The sequence below is a fragment of the Danio aesculapii genome, chromosome 6 (genome assembly GCF_903798145.1).
Source record: "Danio aesculapii chromosome 6, fDanAes4.1, whole genome shotgun sequence".
Lineage (NCBI taxonomy): Eukaryota > Metazoa > Chordata > Actinopteri > Cypriniformes > Danionidae > Danio > Danio aesculapii.
In genome coordinates, this window is record NC_079440.1 from 48,284,375 (window position 1) to 48,308,896 (window position 24,522).

General features: G+C 36.0%; 2 protein-coding genes across 2 annotated transcripts; one reads left to right on the forward strand and one right to left on the reverse strand.

Annotated features, from left to right (window-relative positions):
• The first annotated feature begins 8,085 nt into the window (after nt 1-8,085).
• Nucleotides 8,086-21,929, forward strand: h6pd (hexose-6-phosphate dehydrogenase (glucose 1-dehydrogenase)). The gene is made up of 5 exons (XM_056460404.1): nt 8,086-8,168; nt 16,020-16,686; nt 16,900-17,017; nt 17,123-17,392; nt 18,168-21,929. Exons 2-5 carry the CDS (start codon nt 16,039-16,041, stop codon nt 19,505-19,507), a joined length of 2,376 nt encoding a protein of 791 aa, XP_056316379.1. The 5' UTR covers nt 8,086-8,168; nt 16,020-16,038; the 3' UTR covers nt 19,508-21,929.
• A 10-nt stretch (nt 21,930-21,939) lies between these two features.
• On the reverse strand, nt 21,940-23,518 carry LOC130231035 (uncharacterized). The gene is made up of 6 exons (XM_056460405.1): nt 23,298-23,518; nt 22,945-23,007; nt 22,759-22,838; nt 22,529-22,659; nt 22,378-22,444; nt 21,940-22,291 (listed from the first exon to the last, which is right to left on the reverse strand). The coding sequence occupies exons 1-6, from the start codon at nt 23,369-23,371 to the stop codon at nt 22,209-22,211; spliced, it is 498 nt and encodes a 165-aa protein (XP_056316380.1). The 5' UTR covers nt 23,372-23,518; the 3' UTR covers nt 21,940-22,208.
• Nucleotides 23,519-24,522: the final 1,004 nt, after the last annotated feature.

Sequence of the window (24,522 nt, forward strand, 5' to 3'; positions counted from 1 at the left end):
AAGTTTTTGTATTTTCCATTTTCATTATGGCTGTCCCAATGGAGACACATACAGTTGAAGTCAGAATTATTAGCCCCCAGAATTATTATTTTATTTTTAATGTTTCCCAAATGATGTTTAACAGAGCATGGAAATTTTCTCAGTATGTCTGATAATATTTTTTCTTCTGGAGAAAGTCTTATTTGTTTTATTTCGGTAAGAATAAAAGCAGTTTTTAATTTAAAAAACAACATTTTAAGGTCAAAATTATTAGCCCCTTTAAGCTACATATTTTTTCGATAGTCTACAGAACAAACCATCATTATACAATAACTTAACTAATTACCATAACCTGCCTAGTTAACTTAATTAACCTAGTTAAGCCTTTAATGTCACTTTAAGCTGTATAGAAGTGTCTTGAAAAATATCTAGTCAAATATTATTTACTGTCATCATGGCAAAGATAAAATAGATCAGTTATTAGAAATGAGTTATTAAAACTATTATGTTTAGAAAAGTGTTAAAAAAATCTTCTCTTCGTTAAATGGAAATTGGGGGGAAAATAAACAGGGAGGCTAATAATTCAGGGAGGCTAATAATTCAGGGGGGCTAATAATTCAGGGAGGCTAATAATTCAGGGGGGCTAATAATTCGACTTCAACTGTATATTTGACAAAAATGGGCCTTTTATTTTTAAAAAATCTAATTTTACACTAAAGACATAAATGTCCCCATTGAAACCCATTAAAAAGGCAATATACTTCATTGCAGTGGTATTATAACAGACATATTCTGTGTTAATAGTGTTTTATTTTGTTGGTAAAGCTTCAAAAGTGTTTTTTTTTTTTTTTTTTGTAAATTTTGTTATGTATTTTTTACTTATATACTTAATTTGTATTTTTGTCTTTTCCATTTTCATTATGGTAGTCCTGATGGAGACAAATATATATATTTGGCAAAAAGGCACTTTTTTTATTAAAAAATCTATTCTACACTAGAGACAAAAAAGTCTCCATTGAAATCCATTTAAAGGCAATATTTCTTTGCAGTGGTATTTTAGCAGAAAGGCATATTCTGTGGTGATAGTGTTTTATTTTGTTGGAAAATGTAAAATATGTCATATTCTTACACTTCTTTTTAGGTTTGACCTGTGGAGCAAATAAACTTTTTTTTAATCTTGTTCTCCTGTTTATGAGAGCTGCAGGCCAATAGTGAACTAAACTGTGTCTGTTAGTATGTAAAGATTTTATTTTAGTGCAAAAAGTCACCCTTGTGCATCCTTATTTTGCTTTCTGTCTTTTCCATTTTCATTATGGCTGTCTTAATAGAAACAAATATATATTTTGACAAAGTAGTGCCGTTTTATTTCAGAAATCTATTTTAAAGCATGGGGGGGGGGATCAGGACATACATTACAACAGCAATATTTCATTGCAGTGGCATTTGAGAAACAAAACGTTTATTCCTGGTTAATAGTGTTTTATGTTGTTGGCAAGGTTTTTAAATTATTGCCTTTTATTGCAAATGTAAAACGTCATATTTTGGCAGACATTTTTCAGGTTTGAAAATGTTTTTTTACACCTCACACCAAAAAAAAAAGTTACTCAAAAGTAACTTAACACATTACTGATCATAAAAAGTAACTAAGTAACGCATAAAGTTACTTTTTTGGGGGAGTAACTCAATATTGTAATGCATTACTTTAAAAGTAACATTCCCTAACATTGCAGAAGACCAACATCACTACAAATGTGTTTCCTTCTCTTTTTATTCATTCATTAATTTTCTTTTCAGCTTAGTCCCTTTATTAATCAGGGGTCTCCACAGCAAAATGAACCGCCACCTTATCCAGAATATGTTTTACGCAGCGGATGCCCTTCCAGCTATAACCCATCATTGGGAAACACCCATACACACATATACACTACGGACAATTTAGCTTACCCAATTCACCTATAGCGCATGTCTTTGGACTTGTGGGGGAAACCGGAGCACCCAGAGGAAACCCACGCGAATGCGGGGAGAACATGCAAACTCTAACTGACCCAGCCGAGGCTCGAACATGCAACCTTCTTGCTGTGAGGCGATCGTGCTACCAACTGCACCACCACGACGCCCTCTTTTTTTTCACACTAACGCAATTTTCACCAAGTCCACCACCTCAAACAAGCATAAAACTTTTTTTTTTTCAGTGAATAAACTGATTTTTTCCCCATCACTTCTTTCTCTTGCGATACATCATATTGTGCACTAGCACAGGCTGATGGAAACTAACAGAAATACACATTGGAAAACCCTGGAATGTTTTACTGGGGTTTATTACAAGTCTTTTGAACTTTTATTTCTTATAAAGAGTTAAAAGTGACAGTAAAGTGCACTTTGAAGAGGGCACATTGTAATTGACGGGTAAAAAAAATTATTTACAGCTGTTATGCTTATTATTTTGGAGGATCCATGTCTAAATTAACCATATATGAAAATTAACCACCCAAACTATTAATTGCAACAATAAAATAAATGCTGAAGATGTTTATGTAGCCAACCACACAATTAGCACACAATCACCCTCTCATCTCAAACTTTTCTTCTTAATCCATGGTGTTTCTTTGATCCACCAGCAAACTAACAGCGTTCATTAACCTCTTTAATCTAGTAGTATTGAGCTCTTAAGTAGCAGGCAGGGCTTTAAATTAGTCAGAGGGCTGATAAATGTAATGTGTGCTGGTGAAGAGGGCCAATAAAGAGGATGGCACACATTCATATGCATGTGTTTGTGTGCTCAGCTTGACAGGAATGTTGTGCCGGAGGAAGAACAAAAGACTTGAGGAGGAACAAAGCACTTGAGTCCAAAGGAAGGAAGGCAAGTGGCAGAGAGAAGGGGTGATGGGAAGAAGATGGACGGTAGTAAGAAGTGTGGGAGATCTGACGCACAATGAGCCCCCTGGTGCCAGAGCCATTCTTACCTACAGGTCCCCTTAACACGTGCACACACACATGGACACACAAATGGACCCAGACGCTCACACACACTCAGCCACACACAAAGTCCAAATAATTCATTAAAATCCAAATGTATTCTTGATGGTGTTAGTAGTGATGCAATTTTATTTTTATTATCAAGACCTAAATATGACCTTTGTTTTTTGATTGTGCACTTATTATTCTTTAGCCGTATATGTTGGCATGTCTATTTCCATACATGTTGACTACACTGACAAATAATTTAATCTGAATCATGTACACTCACCGGCCACTTTATTAGGTACACCTTACTAGTACACCTTACACCTTACTTGACAGAAGAATAAAGCACAAGATGTGGGACCTGTGTGAGACTTGATTTATTTTTCTGCTGCTACACGAGTTAGGCGAGCTCTCCTGTATTTTTTAACTACGCGTTACACGACATCTTTCACATATATCCAGAATATGCAGGTGTAAGTACTATGAATAATTCATATATCTTTTGCGAGTTCATTATCTGAGATGTAAAACGCATGGAAAAGCTGCCTATAGAGAAACAATGCAAAGTCGCACACACATAGATAGAGGCTGCACGCGCCGGTGAAGTGTGTGTGTGTTTACAGCAGTTTGACTTATAAATATGAATTTGTAGCTAAATCCTTAGCCGTGCCAAACAGCATTTCCCGTTGTTTACATCTTTGCTACAGCATACCGTTAACGCTAGACACTGTGCATGCCATGAGCAATTTTAACAAATAAAAACTCACAGGCTGCAGCTTCTGCTTGTTGGAGCTGCTCCATCTTTGCGGAGATTTTAACCGAATCCAGCACTGAACTGGAAGAGATTCTGGTAGCTGTGTTTTGTCAAATCATGCATGCCATGTATTTTATAATTCTCTGGAACATAATTAATATTGAACTGTAAGCACTTCTGTCTTGGTGTCGTGTCCTTTGGAAGCCCAAATACAGAAACAGAAGAAGCTCTGTGGGAATAGCAGTGTTTGGATGCATTTTAGCTCTATCTCTGCTAAAACATTACAGCGCCTCTGGCCATGGCCCTTAGCTGCGCAGTGTGTGTGCGCGGTAAAAGTACGTTTGTGATCTCACAGGCCTGGAAGTATTTTTTTGTAGTCCCCAAAATGTGTTCATTGTAGGCTTTGCTAAGCTAACTCTGTAAAAACCAAGGTCTCCCTTTGCATTGAACTTTGAGCTTTTTACATTCAGAGATGTTGTTTATGTTTACACAGCTACATTGCACACCAACTAAAGTTTAAATTATGATATCGTAGTGGACCAACCCTTTAAAGTCACCTATAATACGTCTTTGGACCGGAGTAAGCCCACGTGAGCACAGGGAGAACATGCAAACTCTACACAGAAACGTCAACTGACCGAGTTGGGACTCAAACCAGCAACCTTCTTGCTGTGAGGCGACAATGCTAACCACCGTGCCAAACAATTAAACCAACAATCCATCTCAATAGAATTTTTAACAAAGCTAGAGCTAAAACAAGACCTGTATACAATTATTTAAGACCTACAAGACAAAATTTCAGTGGATTTAGGACTTTTTAAGGCTTAAAGTTAAATTCGTGAAATTTAAGACATTTTAAGACCCCACTGACACCCTGGGTAAGCAAAAAAATCTTTTGTCAAAGGGAAAAACAGGACGAAAAAAGCCCCAAAAAGCACTTCATGAAAAGCCAAAAGCCGCAAATCTCAAAATTGACAGGTGCATGAAAAAGCAGTGTTTTGTCTGCGGTGTCTCAGGTTAAGGCAGCGACAGCTGAGCTCCCTGATTTCTGTCTGCATGACACACATGCTCAGCTCACACACACATACTCGCAAACTGGCTCCACCAGAAACACTTGTCACACAAACAGGAACTTCTGTCACCTAGTTTACAGTTTACATCTCACTTTGACCTCAATGGGGAGCTAGCTGGGAGGCCGACGCTGCTGGTGTGGTCCCAGCTGGAGGAAATGAGCGCATCTGGGTAGAAAATCTGTCATGCATCTGGCAACACTGATAAAACCAACACAATGTTCAGTATGGAGTAAACAAATAAAATAAATGCATTATGTTTTTATATATATTGAATTAATGCATTGCATAAATGTTGTGTGTGAGAGAAGACAAATGTGTATTTGAAGAAGAAAAAAAAGTATAGATAAATAAAAAACTAAATATATTTTAAATGTTGTTTTTATTACTGCGCTTTTCGGTTTGAGTTAGCGGTAGCTTCTGCTGTGGTCTAAAATGTAAAACAACAATGAAAATAGTTGTGATTCACTTGTTATGATTCATTTTTTTTTCAGTTCTCTGAGCTACACTTACAGAAACATTAATCATGTAGCTGCACGCAATGTTTTGGATTCAGACACTGCTGAGCAAACCACAATTAAACAAATGTTCATATGATAAAATAGCCGTAGGAGATGACATCATATGATGAAAGAGATCCCACAAGTGACAGCTAACATTAAAGCCCTGCTTTTGCTTTTTTTGCTGTGTGCATAATCTAATTTTAAATAATTTTTGAGTCTCTATAAAGCATGTATAATGTTTGCAATAGCATGATACCACTCTGCTCTTTCTTCTATTTATAGTATGCATACTATTCATGTCTACTATATCCCACAATGCACAGCAAATGGCTTGACCTTCCTGTTGGTTTGTTTTTTGTCGTACAGGAAAAGGAAGCGACATTAACTGTCTTTTTTAAAACACATTTTTGTCTGACTCTGTGTTTTAGCATGGTCATTTACTTCATAAATTTACCTTTAAATATAAATTTTTATTAAAATGTGACAGAATTCAGCATATCACTATTATTATTATTTTTATAGTTTACTTAATCAAATTAATTAAGTTGCATTATGCAATCTAACTTATGTATAAATTTACTACAGGATGTTGGCGCCAATAGCCTAGTGGTTAAGTGCGCCGACATACAGCACCACAGTGCACATGGCGACCCGAGATCGATTCCCAGCTCGAGGTCCTTTGCCAACCCTTCCCCTCTCTCTGCTCCCAACTATTTCCTGTCAATTCTCTGCACTATTCTATACATTAAAGGATAAAAACAGGATGTATATTTAAAGCTTTTAGAATGTAGTACTTAAAATGTTATACTTTAAATGTACAAAAATCACATTTTTTCAACATTTAACTATATATATATATATATATATATATATATATATATATATATATATATATATATATATATATATATATATATATAATACAGTACATTATCATTTTAGTTAACAGTTCATAGAAATACCACAAAATAATACCACAATTATAGAACTATTATACCAAATCAGTAAATTATTTTGCCTCATTACATTTTTTTAAGGAAGAAAAAAAGCAGCGAACACACTATGCAGTACTTAGTAAGCAAGTATTCATTCCCAACAATAGACTGTTTTCCTAAAACTCCCCCATCTGCCATTGGTTGAATCCCCATCCCCAAACTCACAGCATTTAGCATGTGCTATGTCGGGCTGGTAGGGATCAAGGGGTCAAGGTTTGACTGGTTAACAGAGCCTCATTAGCCCCTGGTAGTAAATGTCATCTATGCCATCTGGCTCCAAAAACCATCCTTCTCCTTTGACAAACATCCACAAAAATTAGTTCTAACAAAAAAGTTTTTGTAAGTAGGTGTACAAATTGTGTGTATTCATTATAGAATAATAGACGGTTCACTGGTTGTTTTTTTGTAGTGCTATTAGGTTAAAATATAGTGCTTATCAGAAGCATTTAAAACAGGCTTAGAAAGTGTCACAATCAGCTGAATCACAATGAGTGCACATTTTTTTCCTAAGGCGGATGCTTTTTGTTTGCTCATGTTTATATGCCTAAGATGTTGTCTCTCTCCAAAATAATAAAAGAGAATGTGCAACAGAGAAATAACCACACATGTATACATAGATAAGATTATTTTCTTAAAGATCTCACTGATGAAAACCCGTTGCTCAATATATATATTGTGAAATCAAGTGTTAGAAGCAGCAACCTACTTAACCCGTTACGTCCTTTGAAAAACTATTGACAACTTTTAATTGATCTAAAGAATTCTATTTAGCTACATAAAACATATGATTAATTTATGTAGCACTGTTGTCCTGCAAGACATGACATTTTGTTCCTCTGTATGTCCTCACTTGTTGCAGAATGGCAATAAAGCTCAACTTGACTTCATTAAAATTATAATTTGGGTTATAAATGGGTATTTGGCCTCTCTTTAAAAATTAACATTTGTTGTTAAGTGGCACTTTTTCAGTAGAACGTAAAAAAGTTAGTTTTTTTACTGAAAGCACGGTACTTTAATTCAAGTCAGTGGCTACTGGCATGTTTGAGGGGAAAAACAATAATATACCTGCAGCTCCTGACAATACACTGACGACCTTTGAAGCACATCAATTCATTTGTACAAGAACTGTTGTAAATAATGTCGATCTGAACATTATGTAGAACATTACTGCTTTAAATCCACAGCTTCAGCAAATGGTATTAATTTTGTTTTGAGCTAGATATCGTCTTTTTGTTCAACTGACAATAAAAAGTCATCTACACATCTTTTGGTCGTGTCATGGTGTACATAAAACTGATTGTTTTTAAATTTGGGATGAACTATTCCATTAACGTTACTCCATTATTCAGCATTTTGGCCAATATCGCCCTCCTTTGGGGAACACGCCGACCTGCGTCTAACAAACACCAATGAATTTCCATTCCAGTACCTAATTTTTGTGTAATTAATCAGAGATAAAATAACACGGTGGTAAAACGTACCCAGTATAACCACGAAAGCCTTTCTAAAGTGTAAACTTAACCTACCTGACTCCTCAACACGGACTTTAAACCAATATCAAACAATGCTATTGATTTAACTGTTTGTTTAACAGCAGCCGCTCGCTTTAATTTTCTTCCCTTTTTCAGTTTATACCTTTTTTCCCAAAATCAACATTTATAAAATCAATTATCATCAGTTATAAAATCAATTATCATCAGCTCAGCACGCGCTTCAGCATTTACAAGTCTACATATAATAAGTCATAGTGTTTTTAAAAACCGTGAAAGTAAATTCACCAACCACAAGATCAAGCCGCAACGCGATCACGTGGCCATCTACTGGAAACGTTTGTTTGTAGTACGTCCCTATCCGCCAGTCCACGCTGCTCGAGCTGTCACCATACTGTCAAGAGGTGAATCAGGTACGTGTCTCCCGGTCAAAAACATTTCTCTCTGTATGTTTATGTCACTGCAGTTACATATATTGTATATGTATTGAAATATAAGACCTTATCTTTTGTTTATCCGTCCTAAAGCCTGTGGCAGTTAGCTAAAACAGGTGCTTTCAGGACCTGTTTATGTAGTTTGGGACGACAGTACAATCACGATAGCCTTTTGTATGGAACAAAATCAATGCCAAAAGTATTGAATTAAAAAGCTTGTTGAATAACACAAACTGAAAAAAATAATACACCGTATTAACAAATTCTTGCATTTTAATGACTTAAATTGCAGGGTTTGTATTTTTAGGTCCTGAAATTTAACATAGCTGTTTATTTAAGCTGTGAATAGTTCAACTAAAAATATTTCAAACATGTTTTCGTACTTATAAATTCAATAATTCATTTTCAATTTCCAGGATTCACTTACAAAATATTCAATACCCTTTAAAAATACGATGTATAATATTCAAAAGGTAATTTTCAGTTCATTTTATTTCAGTTCAAATATTCGCTTCTATAAATTCAGTGGCTCAAATTCGACTGTTAAAATTCAACATTACATCCGGGAACTGCAGGAAAAGCAGTAGATTGCAGATTGAAGATCGCCAGCTGCTTTTCCACCAGCAGGTGGAGATGGAATAATTTAAGATTTTTTACCCAGTAAATAGACGAGAAAAAAGCTAATAAAGGCACAAAAGTAGCATTTAATATTAATATCAGTGTCTTGGACATTATAAGTAATAAAATGAGTATGAGTAAAATAAGTAAATGATCTTTTGGTCATTTATATTTGCCCTTATGTAACAGAAGCCAGTTGGTGATCGCGTAAACCACACTCCTCGGATTCAGCGACAGATGTTGTTCTGCAGTGCCATTCACAGACTCTTAAATGGGCAGGTGCTCATTTACGCTAAGTGGTAGGGATGTGACGGTCGCGGAAATTAGCTAAGTGGGGGTGGTGACGGTCGCGTGATTCTCGCTAAGTGTGTGTGTGTGTGTGTGGGGGGGGAGGGGGGGGGTTAATAGGTATGATTAATATAATAATGGAAACACTCTTGTGTTATCATGCTTGGCCAAATGTCACGACTTTCACTTTTCACATTCATAACTATGCACAGGCCCAGATATCATCTGAAACTTCAGAAGTGTTCCCATCAAATATTGGCAGCCATCCAGCATCTCTCAACCAGTATTTGACGTGCGGTGCTGGCTCTGACCGGCCACCAGAGCTCGCGGCCACTCGTTTGCCGCGTACAAGCCGCACAGGTTTGTACGCCAAATATTTCATTCATTCATCAATTCATTCATTCTGCTTCGGCTTAGTCTATATTTTAGAGGTCGCCAATCATTTTAAATAATAAAGTAAAAAAAAAATATATATATATTTTATATATATATAATATATTATATATAAAAAAATATATATATATAAATATATATATATATATATATATATATATTTTTTTTTTTTTTTTCGTTCATAATATAAAAATAAAGGCGTGCCGTAAGCCTAGGCTACTACATAACAATAAAAACAATTAATCTGGACAAACTAAAGACACCATGGCAGAACCCCGAAAATTTGAAAAATGAAAGGCAGGCAGAGTGTTAAAAAGAAATACTAATTTAGAACCACGGATGACTTATTCAAGCGCAGTCGCCTAAATAAATGTCATAAAATAATAAGAATAATAACAATAATAATAATAAAATAATAACAACAACAATAATAATAATTTAAATAATGAAACTATAGCCTACCCCAATCCTGAAAAAAGCTGCGTTTAAACAGCACAAACACTTCTAATAACCCCTTAATGCTTATGCCATATATTAGACGGTTCTGTATTAATAACTGAAGACGCTCCTTTAATGCATTTGCTCGCTATGTTAAATTATTTTAAATTACACGTCCCATCCATACCCAACCTTAAATCGTACCTGAACACTGTCTTTATCTAACACTATCTGTCCAACAGTTGCAAGTAAACTGTTTTGTGTGACATTCTCATAAAATCTCTCTGGTTTTGAATTTTGTATGATTATTTTATTTCCTTTCTCTTACGTTTATATTCTTTAGCAGCCAGTCAATATTACACTTTACATCTATGGAAGAATGAGTTAATAAAGAATGTAACATCATATTTATCAAAAGACGATTTATGTGCATTAGAGATGCGCGGTTGGCGGTTTCAGCCTCGGACTCCGCGGATAAACCGCGGATCGGGCGGATGACGTGACGAAAAATAATATTTTAATTAAATTCGGGCGGGTGGCGGGCGGTTGTACCAATCAAATTAAAAAAAAATATGTATAAATTGTTAAATATGATCTGACCATACCTACATCCAAAAAACCGAGCACACTTTGAAATAGTCACATTTTCATCAGGTAGTAATATGTCTAGTCGAGTCTATGAGCAACAAGTGCTGTGAGCGAGCGCTCCTTCAGTGCAGCAGGGCGCGTTATAGAGGCCAGGCGCTCTCGTCTGAATCCTGACACTGTAGATGCTATTTTATTCCTGCATAGTGCCAAGAAAATTCAAACTAGACCTAAGGTCAGGCATATTAAACCAATTAGCCTATGTTATCTAGACTACACATAGCCCATGTTTAATATAAACTTTGAGTTCGGTCAGCTGATAATTTTACGTTCATATTGGTTTAGCCTGTTCTATTCTAGACATGTTGTGTATTAGTTATTTGGCCTCGCTTTTACGTTCTGAGGCTTAAGGTTATTTTGCCAGAATTTCTTTGTCGCAAGCGTAGTATTTCATTATGCTTCAAGTTTGTGGGGATGATCGTTCATGGGTTATTGGGGCATAGACTTGTCATACAGGCAATTTAGCCTGGTCAGACTTCATGTTCGCTCAAAGAGGGATGGTATATATATATATATATATATACATATATATATATATATATATATATATATATATATATATATATATATATATATATGTATATATATATATATATGTATGTATATATATATATATATATATATATATATATATATATATATATATATATATATATATATATATATATATATATATATATATATATGTATATTTGTTCATTTAATTTCTAATTGTGGGGGTGACTGAGCCTATAAGGCTTAACTACGATATGACGTTTTTATTTATTTATTTTTTTTAAATGTTTGCCAAAGCATGCGACTATAGCCTATGCCTACATTAAGATATTTATTTTAATATTTTTATACTGCCTGTTGTTTCTTTTGGCATATAAAATAGGCATTGTCTGATAGAGATATCAATAGAGGTTCATCTGTGTCGCAGAATTGGTGTTGTTTCCGATTTCTACAAGCTCAATAACTTCCACAGCAAAAAAATAAATAAAAAAATAAATAAAAAAATAGTCGAAAAACTGTGCCCATTGATTAGATGTGCAAGACAAGCAGATAAGTTTTTGGGGTTGCTATGGACAACTACAAATGTGAACATTATTAGGCTATAATGTAAATGACTTATTATTCTATCTATTTGCTAAAAAATAAAGTGAAATAGGCATTTAGTAGTAGGCTAAATAGCAGCATGTTGAAATGATGTGTCAAAATGCGTTTTCTATTAGGCTACTATAAAAAAAATGTACAGTACAGTGCGTTTAATTTAGACTATTTATTTTTGTCCCTGTGCGCCGATCGGAGACGGAGTTCACTGCTGATGTTCGTGTTGGATATTCTGAGAGCTTTATAGGGTGCTTCTCATTTCTTATTTGTGCATCCTCGTTTCCTTTCCTTGCTTTCTTTCCTCGTGTCTTAGCTCCACCCCTCCGGGATGCGAGGGAAGGACGCAAGGAAAAGACTCGAGGACCAAAGACACGTCCTCGTATGGTTTAGCGTCACTTCAAAGCGTCGTCAATTAATGCTGGATTTGGCTTGCACGTTTGGATTAACTACATGTCTACATTAAAGTCATTCTCTATTCTCTAATAATCAATAAAGAAACATTCATTTAATAATAAAAATGAATAAGCCATTCAAATAAAGAGCCCAATCAGCAGATGGCTTGCGGGTGCGGTTTTAAAAATTGGTCAGAAATATTGGTGCGGATGGATGGCGGACGGATGATGAGTTTTGTGATGCGGTTGCGGATGAAATAAAAGCCCATCCGCGCATCTCTAATGTGCATGTAACGCCACTGGTCCGAGCTAGGCGCGAGCTGGCGATACCGGTATGGGAGACAAATGCTGTGAGGAGATTAAAGATAGTAAAGTCTAGATCAGATATGTTGCCAGCCGGAAGTGCGATATGCACATTAATAAAGCAGCATTTTTTAATGAAACTGTACAATAAAATACAATAAATGGGAAATTTTATAAATAATCGAAATAATTGTCATTAACTTCCGGCTGCAAACTATCCGATCTAGCAACAACCGGCTAAATATTGCAGAACAACGTCTGTCGCTGAATCCGAGGAGTGAGGTTTACGCGATCACCAACTGGCTTCTGTTACATAAGGGCAAATATAAATGACCAAAAGATCATTTACTTATTTTACTCATACTCATTTTATTACTTATAATGTCCAAGACACTGATATTAATATTAAATGCTACTTTTGTGCCTTTATTAGCTTTTTTCTCGTCTATTTACTGGGTAAAAAATCTTAAATTATTCCATCTCCACCTGCTGGTGGAAAAGCAGCTGGCGATCTTCAATCTGCAATCTACTGCTTTTCCTGCAGTTCCCGGATGTAATGTTGAATTTTAACAGTCGAATTTGAGCCACTGAATTTATAGAAGCGAATATTTGAACTGAAATAAAATGAACTGAAAATTACCTTTTGAATATTATACATCGTATTTTTAAAGGGTATTGAATATTTTGTAAGTGAATCCTGGAAATTGAAAATGAATTATTGAATTTATAAGTACGAAAACATGTTTGAAATATTTTTAGTTGAACTATTCACAGCTTAAATAAACAGCTATGTTAAATTTCAGGACCTAAAAATACAAACCCTGCAATTTAAGTCATTAAAATGCAAGAATTTGTTAATACGGTGTATTATTTTTTTCAGTTTGTGTTATTCAACAAGCTTTTTAATTCAATACTTTTGGCATTGATTTTGTTCCATACTTTTGAAGAACACTAGCGTTTAGTGTCATGTATTAAACATATAATAACCATACTTCTAAGCATTCACCAATATAATAATTAATTGTTCAGTGTTATTTATATTACATTTGACTTTTAAACTGTTTAAATGGTTCTGATGTCCCCATCATTTATTATTCTGGATATGAATGTTTACTAGTGGCATATTCTTTCAGTTTTTAGTAATACCTCTTAAACAATAACCAGTTTCTTAGTAACTTTATACTCCAATCTTTTTTTTAATGGAAAAGCAAATACAAGCATGATTAATTTTCAATTAGCACATTAATTATTGGTTTTTAATAATTACTAAAATGTAATAATGTAGGTGCATGAATTACCCAAAGCACATTAGGACACAATTATGTAGATTTCTGAAAGTATTCAAATAATTATGACCTAAATGTGCTGGAGAACACCAGTGTGGCAGCTGTTTATTTAACTCTTCTGCATCCTGTTACGCTCATGTAATAGACTAGATAGCATGAATGAGTTTCTTTTGTATTTATTTTAAGTTTATATAGTGCCATTCTGTTTGACAATTTGCAACACCCAAATGTGCAAACAGTGCTTGCTCTGTCTTAGCATTAATGTTGCGTGTCTCAGTCAACATTTGCTTACATAAGCTCATCATGTGTTTTATCACAAAAACTCACTTTGACCGACTGTTTTCTGTTAGATATATCAAAAATGACTCCAACAATATTTTTCTCAATTGTAATGTAAAATATAGTCAGCTTACACATCAGTTCCTGTCAGTGTGACCTTTTATTTCATTCAGGTCTTTTACCGTAAATGTAATCTGTTTGTTTTGGGGCTGTTGGTTTAACCTTGATTTTAGGAGTGAATAACCACCGAGAGATTACATTTGCATTACAGTGGTTCTCATTCATTATTCCCAATCAGTAGAACCCTTGTCCTTCACCCAAGCTTATCATAAACCATTGACCCTCACATTGTATATGGCTTACAATAAAACTATTACAAAAGAAGTTCCATTATCATTTATTAACAGGTTTTAGGGTTAAATAATTTTAAAATATGCAAGATCAGTACATAAAAAATATGTATAAGGAGATGGTACTTTAAGAGGAACTATGACTTGCAGGCATGACTCTATCACAGATCCTAACGGTTTATTTGTGCTGATGCATCATCAAGTGATAATGGAGTGCAATGCTTAATACAATGGGCCTGACTCAATCATTAAATTATATTCAGCCTTCATTGTCAATAGCTAATTTTCACACAAATGTTTCCTCTGATTTTGTAAAATTTTTGGAGTGACAATGGTTTATTATTGAATTATAAAGAAATATTTTGTCCCCACTTCAACCAACTTCATTTCTAAAGTTCATATTAGTAGCAGTGCTGACAGTTCCGTATGTTTTATGTGATCATTGAGGCTAATTTATAATCATCAGCCAAATGTTTGCATAAGGTGTTCACTTTATGTTGAATTATAAATGGAAAAGTCTCTTATTATTCAATAGCCCAGTGTAGCAAACTAGATCCAGCTTCTGAATGCATTAAAGTCATTTCAGAGCCTTTAAACACCAGAGGCCCTGATATACTTTAGGTGGGAAAAAAAAACTTGTGACAGCATTTATCTACTGTATTAAATGCTCAATAGTAAAATGAATGAAATGTAGTGCTAAATTGCAGGGTTTGTGCAAACATCCTTTTCGCTTTTATCAGCTGCTTTCTTAACTGCTGTTTTTTCAGCTCTGTAATTTTAGTTGTTGTTAGTGTAAAAGCAGAGCTTATTTTTACGTTCATCTAAATATTGCTCTGAGCACTGTGGGTGGTGTTGGGATGTTTGCAGACAGTATGTGGTTGCTCTGGTATTTCAAATTGTTTTTACCCCTAAGCAAATAATAAAAAAGAATGTTGCTGCATAATTGGGCCTCAAAGAAACACTCCACCTTTTTTTAATTTTACAAGTTACCTAGAGTTAAGCAGTTGAGTTTTAGCATTTTTAGGTGATCTCCAGTCTGGCGGGAGAACTTAGCTTAGCATAAATCATTGAATTGGATTAGACAGTCAGACAGATCAGCAGTTTTGATCATTTTCTTATTTAAAGACTGACACTTCTGTAGTTACATCGTGTACTATTACCAATGGAAAATTGAAAGTTGCTCTCGCCAGACCTGGAGATTGTCTGAATGGAATTAAAAATGGTAAAACTCAACTGTTAATTCTATGTGACTTGCAAAATTAGGTTATTTCCAAAAAAAGTTGAGTGTTTCTTTAAGAGTTATTCATGATTAACCAAAAGCAGTTTCATGGTTTGTTGTTATTGTTTTTTATACCTATCTATTTATCTGATTTCTAGGTCTGGCGAAATAATTTAGCATAGCATAAATCCTTGAATAGGATTAGATTATTAGAAGTTTTGATAATTTTCCTATTTAAAGGTTAACACTTCTGTAGTTGCATCGTATACTAAGACCAATAGAAAATTCAAATTTGCTCTCACCAGACTTGGAGCTTGACTGAATGGAATTAAAAATGGTAAAGCTCAACTGTTAATTCTATGTGACAAAAAAGTTGAGTGTTTTCTTAAGTGTTATTCATGATTAACCAAAAGCAGTTTAATGGTTTGTTATTATTGTTTTTGATACCTACATGCAGACTTATGTTTTTTCTGTCTTTCTTTTTTTAGAGTTTGAATAAATCTGTCTAAAATTCTGTATTTTTAAAGGTGGGAGCTTGATCTTACAATGCTCAGGATAAGATGGGAGCTGCTGCTAATGGCCTTCATATGCTGGCAGAGAGGAAACACAGATAATCATGACGCTAAGCAGAGCCTTGGGCACGTGACTGTGGTTGTTGTGGGTGGAACGGGTGACTTGGCAAGGAAGTACCTGTGGCAAGGCTTTTTCCAGCTCTATGCTGACCAGGTGGGCAAAGGACACAGCTTCTCATTTTACGGTGGAGGTCTTTCGCCAGCCGAGAAGGGGACACCAGTGCTGTTTGGCATCTTGAAGGAGCTGGCTTGCCCTCCAGAGCTCACTGCAGAGCGCTGTGCTTTGGTCAAAGAGCAGTTCCTTCATCTGTCCCGCTATCACCAGCTGAAGACAGCAGAGGACTATGAAAAGCTCTGCCAGCAGATCAAACAGCAGGTAGGACAGGAGAGTATGACAGAAGCAGGGAGGCTCTTCTACTTGTCTGTTCCCGCATTTGCATATGCAGAAATTGCAGAGAGGATCAACAACACCTGCCGCCCCCCATCTGACGCATGGCTGAGGGTGGTACTGGAAAAACCATTTGGACATGACTTTGCTAGTGCCCAGTTGCTTGACAAAAAACTGTCAGGCCAGCTGAAAGAAGAGGAGATGTACAGGATTGACCATTATTTAGGAAAGCAGGTACAGTGAAGTCGTTCAAAAATCTCCCTAAGGAATAAAGAGTCCAGAAGAACAACATTCCTTGAAACACAAGTTTTAAACAATATGTTTAAAAAAAACAAAAAACTGATCTCCATCTATTGAATTGTTGTGCACCTTCACCTGACTAACTGGATTTACATGAGCTTTAAAACCAAAGCTAAACTAAACAATGCTTTTTTTTCTGCCCCAAAGGTTGTCTCTAAAATCTTACCATTTAGAAAGGAGAACAAGAAGCTTCTGGATCCTATCTGGAACAAGCACCATATTGAAAGAATAGAAATTGTGTTGAAGGAAACCCTGGATGCCAAAGGTACTGGGTTTTTAAGTTGTTCTTTGTTATAAATTCACGTAATCAAAAGTGCCTTTCCATTTATCTAATCTGAGCGTTGATTGTTGATCTGTTATTTATTTACAGGGCGGATTCAGTTTTATGACCAATATGGTGTCATTAGAGATGTGCTTCAAAACCACCTCACGGAGGTCATGACCCTTATGTTAATGAACCTTCCTGCAAATCTTTCCAACAGCAAAGAGATATTGTTAAACAAGCTTAATTTATTGGCCTCCCTTCAGCACATAGACAACAGTAATGCAGTTGTAGGTCAGTACCAAGCTTACAACGGAGAGGTTCAGCAAGAGCTCAACAAAACGAAGGACTACTTCAGCTTAACCCCAACATTTGCTGGTGAGTGGAAGGACGTTTTAGTTGCCTCATTTGGTATGATAACATGCACATGCGAAGATTGCATGAAGCGAGAATTTAGATAAGGTGCCTTTTACATGAGTTTCTCCACACCTTTACTTTTTTATACTCTTCTAATGTCAGAATGCAACTTAAAGGGCTAGTTCACCCAAAAAGGAAAACTTCGTCAATAATTACTCACCCTCATGTCATTCCAATCCTCTGAGTCCTTTGTTTATCTTCAGAACCCAAATTGAGATATTATAGCTGAAATTTGTGAGCTCTCTCATCCTTGATAGACTGTAATGGTATGGAGGCGTTTAAAGTCCAAAAAGGAAGCCAAAATCATACAAAGCTCAAAAAAATATCTTCTATGTCAGGTCTCGTTGTGCATTTACTACAGGGCAAAATTATGTATTGACGGTTAGCAGCATGACACACTTCAAACATTTTCTTGGCCACATTAATCTCTTGATCACCTAAAACACAGGTCTCAAACTCAGTTCCTGGTGGGCCGCAGCTCTGCAGTTTAATCCCAACTCTAGTTAAACACACCTGATCCAACTAATTGAGTCCTTTAGGCTTGTTTGAAACCAACAGGTAAGTATGTTGAAGCAGGATTGGAACTAAACTGTGCAGGGCTGCAGCCCTCCATGAATTGAGTTTGATACCTCTGACCTAAAAGGTGATGGTTTATGTTTTCTTAAGTGCATGTAAACAGTCACAGATTTATAAAAGCGTTAGTCTGTAAAATCATGCTTTTGTTGACTCTTTACAGGTGTGGTTATTCATGTTGACAACGCACAATACGAGGGCATCCCCATATTTATGACCTCAGGCAAGGCTCTCGATGAACGGGTCAGTTATGCACGTGTCCTTTTCAAAAGTGACGTGTTTTGCGTCCAGGATCCCAACAATGTTCAGTGCAAATCCAAACAGATCATATTTTATCTGGGACATGGCAACCTCCAATACCCTGCCATTCTTGTGAGCAAGAACCTGCTCAAACCTGAGATAGTGAGCAGCGGTGACTGGAAGGAAGTCACTGAATACAAAGAAGTGAACCTACTGGGTTTACCACTTAGTGATTATTACATCCAGTCACCAGTTGCACTCAGAGAGGCTTATGGTGAGCTGATCTCACACGTCTTCTTCGGACGCAAGGATAGCTTTATCAGTGCCGAAGGACTTCTTGCTTCCTGGGCGTTTTGGACACCCCTCCTTGAAAGCCTGTCTCACGTCTATCCACGGATTTATCCTGGTGGTGTGAGCAATGGAAACCTGCTAAATTTTCAGCTACGGGGTCATCAGATTGCTTTCAGCCATGAAGCTGTGGTCAATGTTATCAACCGTGGAGCTGAGGAGAACTTCCAGGTGATGCAAGGGAAGTACCGTAGTTCTGAAATGATTTCTGCCTGGGCGCAGGAACTGGTGGAGCGCTTGGCTTCTGATCTTCTCCTGGCTGCCGAGGAGGCCATTCGCAAAGAAGGTCAGTTTCATCTGGCATTGTCTGGTGGCTCCAGCCCGGTGGCACTACTCCGTGCACTAGCCCTCAGCCTTTACACTTTTCCATGGCGCAACACCCACATATGGCAAGTGGACGAGAGATGTGTGCCACATACAGAGTCAGGTTCCAACTTCCGGTCCATTCATGATCTCCTGCTTCAACATGTCCGCATACCTTACTTCAACATCCATCCTATGCCAGTGCATCTCACACAGCGGTTATGTGTGGAAGAGGATGGTGGTGCTACATTATATGAGAAGGAAATCCAGAAGCATGTCAATGCCTCTAGCTTCCATTACATTCTGCTAGGTGTAGGCCAGGATGGCCATACTGCTTCTTTATTCCAGGACACCAAATTGGAAAGCGATGGAGAACGGTTGGTAACCCTGACAGAAAGCCCCATTAAACCTCATCAGAGGATGAGTCTGACATTCACAGCCATTAATAAGGCTCGAAGGGTCGGTGTTTTAATAATGGGGAAGAGCAAGCATGAACTTGTTAGTCAGCTTAGTCGAATTAAGGGTGAATCATCCAAGTACCCCATTACCAAAGTACAGCCAAATAATGGGAGTCTTATATGGTACATTGACTATGATGCATTGCTAGGATAAAAGTCCAGTATAGATTGGTCAGTGAAGCTACCCATAAGGGCTTATAGCTGAAATTGAATGCTGTATAGCGAATGACTGCAGTATCATTTAAAGTTCCATTTATGCACCAAATGAGGTGTGATTTGTCTGAGAGTTATTTTAATGCTGTGAAAGGAACTTTGTAATTTGATTGATGGATTAAGGAATGAATGCATTTAAATGATAGAATTATACAAAAAGGTTACTATTTCAAATCTCAGGAACTTCGTTAGGTTAATGTAATTAGTCATTTTGTGTGATAATTTTCACTTTTGCTAACATTCTTCACAAGATAATTCAGTTTAGAAGGCAGTTATTAGGACATGTATGAAAATGTCATTCCAAACCAAGCACTTTTTCACATTTGAGACCAAACGGTGATAAGAGAAAACATATTGGAATGCTCTGCAATTTGACTTTTCCCCCAAGTGTAACTACACATACTCCAGTTAATTTACACACTGTCAGGTTAAAATAGCTTCCTTTTTATCATATTTGGTTTCTTTCCCTTGTTATTCAAGGATTTAGTGATAAATAATTTTAGACCTCAGGTTAAATACTCATAAAAACAGGATCACAAAACATGCCTAAGATGCCATTTCTAATGTTTTAGGACAGAACAAAGGTTAATGTACTGTTTCTTTAGACTGAATTTAGTTACTGTTGTTAACCTTACTTGATAAATCATTCCATAACTACACTGTTGACAGAGTGTATTACTGTCAAAAATGTTTGTCATTCCTCCTTAAACAAAGGTTTATTATGTGTCAAGCAATTCAGATGGCACAACGCCTTACATTGGTTTCATATCTTAACATGAATGACTTTCTAAAGATGCTGTTTAAATTTAAGAAGCATTTTTCATGATTTTTGAGACACTGCAAGACTTTTATGGACAGCTGGGCAGTATTGTCATAGCCCATGGTTCTCAGACTCGATTCCTGGGGGGCCACAGCTCTGCACAGTTTTGCTCCAACCCTAATCAAACACAGCTGATCTAACTAATCAAGGTGTTCAGAACTACTGGAGATTAATAAGCAGGTGTAAGTTGGAGGTGGTTGGAGCTAAAATGTGCAAAGCTGCGGCCCTCTAGGAATTGAGTTTAAGACCAGTGTCATAGCCAGTGGTTTGCCAAACATTGTGTAGTGAATCAAAACAACATTACATTCCACATGAATCTAATAAGCTAATTTGTAAAAACATTTATGAAACTTTCAAATAAATGGTTTGGGTTTTAAAATCATAAACTAAATTCTGTTTTAAATTGATTCATGTTTTTTGTAAAGTGCCTTTAAATAATGTGTAACATCGTACCAACCCTACTGTGTGTATTCCAAGTAAGTATGTGCCTTGCTGAGAGGTTTAAAACGTGAACTGACACTTCTAAATGAAGTGTATTGCCATAGATATTTACATTAGATGTCGCCTACCCAGTTGTTGTTTATTGTAAAGAATGTGTCAATAGAGCCGCCATTTTAGTACAGGGTAGCACTCCTTTGAAATAAATGTGGGACCAAGGTGCAGTGGAGGACTGGCCACCCAGAGCTAGAGATATATGGACATATATACATGTATCTATGATTGGGTTTTCCCAGTGGTCGGTATGCAAATATTTTTTTAAATCACGAAAATTATAATTTTACATCACTTTTCTACATTGATGAATAAGTGACCGCACGGGCATTGTATTATCCTCCCTTTCTGTTAAATTTGATCTAATCCGTGTACTGAAACGCACCCCCTCTCCCGCTTTCACTTCTCATTCTAACAGAGGGAGCGATTCGTTTGTGAATGAATCTCCGTTATGAACGACTTGTTTACTTAGCCCACAACAATACAAGTTTCTGGCACTGCAGCATCTTGTTATCATATTTCATTTACATTGTTTGGTTATTTTATTAACCAAAACTAGCATAAGACTTGAATTTAGTGCGAGTTGGTGCTACTTTGCCTTATGATCAGTGCAGTAAGTGACTGTATCATCATCAATACCATTACTTGTTAAGAACAAAAGTTCCTAACATATAAAAACGAAATCTTACCTATGAAATGTTATGCCTTTATGCTTTGTTTTATTGTGTTTGCTCATTACTACACCTGTACACAGCCCTAAAGTCAAGCATCTTCACATTAGCTTTAGTCTTGACTAATGCGGTTGAATGACATCTGTGCTGGAAGCACTGTGCAAATGTGGCGGCGCTATTGACATGCTCAGGGTCCGTATGCAATATCTAGTGTATATATCTATGGTGTATTGCTTTTCCATTATATGTTTGAAGGAACTTTTGTTACGGTATTCACTTGTATTACATGCCATCATACACAACTGTATTACACAGCATCAAACACATCATTTCATATTTTGCAGTGGTTTTACTACATAGCAATAAAATATATTTTTGAAAGCATCAGTGTTTTATTTATTTTTCTATTGTTAAAATGCATTTCAGGAAAGTACACATCCCAAATCATCAGACCCTAAACACAATGCTTCAGTTTTCTTTAAATAAATGCAGTCTGTCCATTTTCTCTCCTTCATCGTATGCTAATATTAGTGAAAAGAGATATCAATGAATAGAGTCTATTTATATTTCACTGAACAAAGTCTCACAACTGTCTGAATGCATGTTAATAATAAATGAACCTGTATTGAGTGTCATTGAAGGTAGTAGAGGCTCATTTTTCAGTCCCAGAGGCACGCATCTCTTAACCAATGAGGAAAGAGTTTATGGACCAGGCAGAGACCTCCTCTGACCAGAAAGAAAGCTGCATAGAGACACAAGAACAACAATGGCTTTCTTTCTTCTATATATTCTTCTACACTTAGACTGAAATGGACTAATTACTCTTACCTGTTGAGAATATGCAGGCCCAAGAGGCTACCAATGAAAATATGTACAATTCTGTGGTGGTGTTTGCCTGAGAAAAAATACAATAAGATTACATATGTGAAAGTAAGAGTAATTTTGGTCTTAATGTGATACTATCACAATTCATACTTACACACTGAGGTGCAGTCAAGGTTAAAATGACTGTACAGAGTCCCTCAATGAATGAAAACAGACCAAATGTGTGAAACGCTGCCTGGATGGTTTTAGGAACTGGGTCTGTGAGTGTAATCGCTATGGACAAACCTTTAATGTGAAGGAAAAGGGCTGAAGATAAGTATTTAACATTAAAATGAAACATAATATGCAAAACAAACCAATTTTAACGTTTAAAAATCATATTACCTGTTGCTATAAACGAGAACACAATGAACACTATGAGATTATTCAGCAGCGGCTTTTCACAATAGCGAGACGATTTTGGCCTGTGGGAACGTTGGTGTAATATTAGACGCGTTATTAAACATTTAAGGACATATGAATGTGTTATTTTGTTCAGTCAAAAAATTATACTTCACATTTGACACTTACCTTGACAAAACATAAAACTGTGGTGTCAGGAAAAGCACCACGAAGACGAAAAGAACAACCTGACTGCCAGAGAGAAACCATTTTGACGGTTTGATTATTAGTTACGTTCCTTACGCTACACAAAATAAAAATTCACAACGGATGAAGACAAACAGACAGACAGACAGACAGACAGACAGACAGACAGACAGACAGACAGACAGACAGACAGACAGACAGACAGACAGACAGACAGACAGATAGATAGATAGATAGATAGATAGATAGATAGATAGATAGATAGATAGATAGATAGATAGATAGATAGATAGATAGATAGATAGATAGATAGATAGATAATGTTGTCACTTTACAATTTTAAGCGTTGATCTTTTGGAAGCCACCTGCTAGTCTGAAAAGCTGCATGGACTAAAAAATGGTGCAGCATTTTGCACTTTATCACCTCAGATGATTCTTCTTTACCGAAACATACCTCTAAAATGAGAGAAAACCATGTATGGGATTTATAAATAAGTAGATGCAGATGCCAGATTTGTTAAGGAAAGAAATATCATAGAAGGACTTACCAGACTTGCAGAACTTGCAAGATGAAAGTCAGCAGAAGCTCCGGCGGAGAAAGGTCTTCTTGTTGGATAATATCAGATTGCGCCCTCTAGTGTTGATTCAGAAATACTTGTGAAGATTTTAAACTAAAGAATCATTTTTATCCACGGTTTATGTTTATCAGTGGAGGTGTTGATTAGTTTTAGGTAGTGATCTTCATGTTTAGTGTGTACAATTAAATGTGGTCTACACTGTAAAACCCAACAGTCAGCTTTATCAAATGAAATGAGTGTAGTTAACTCAAAATTGACTGAAAGTTAATTCTACTCATTTGAAAAGAGTTTTAAACTCAGTGTTGAATGTAATGATTTAATTAAATACCTCATTACTTCAACTTAAATGGGGTAAGTTCACAGTACTGACAAAGATTAGTGTTTTAACTCAAATGGTTTGTAGCAATTGGTTTCCTCAAACGGTTTGAGTGGCCTTAACTTATTGGGTTTTACAGTACTTTATTGTCTTGAGTTCTCTTCATTTATTGGGTTTTACTGTGCTCAAACTGCTACATTTACTCAAATGGATTAGGTTCACAGTACTCATAAGGATTTGTTTTTGAACTTAAATGGTTTGTTGCAATCGATTTCCTCAAACTGTTTCTTTAACATTTTGGGTTCACAGTGTACAAAAAAGTGCATTATTTATTATAAAACAGTTATTCATGTTTTTATTCACATCCCCAATCTTTCATCAAAATAAGTTGCCTGTCCTTTCCAATAACTTATTTTTTCTCTTGATATGTTTTCCAGCATGAAGGCAAGACAATGTCACTCTCGTGAGATCAACCAATAGCACATCATGACCATCCAACTCTCCAATCAATAGTGGTGCAGACGTGATGACAAACTGTGATAAACATAACTTGATTAAACTTTTCTTTTACATCTATGCTTACAGTAAAAAAGTGTAAAAACTGTGACACTTATAAGAACTTTTAGAAAAATCTATTATTTATTTTCTTGTTACTTAATTTTCATT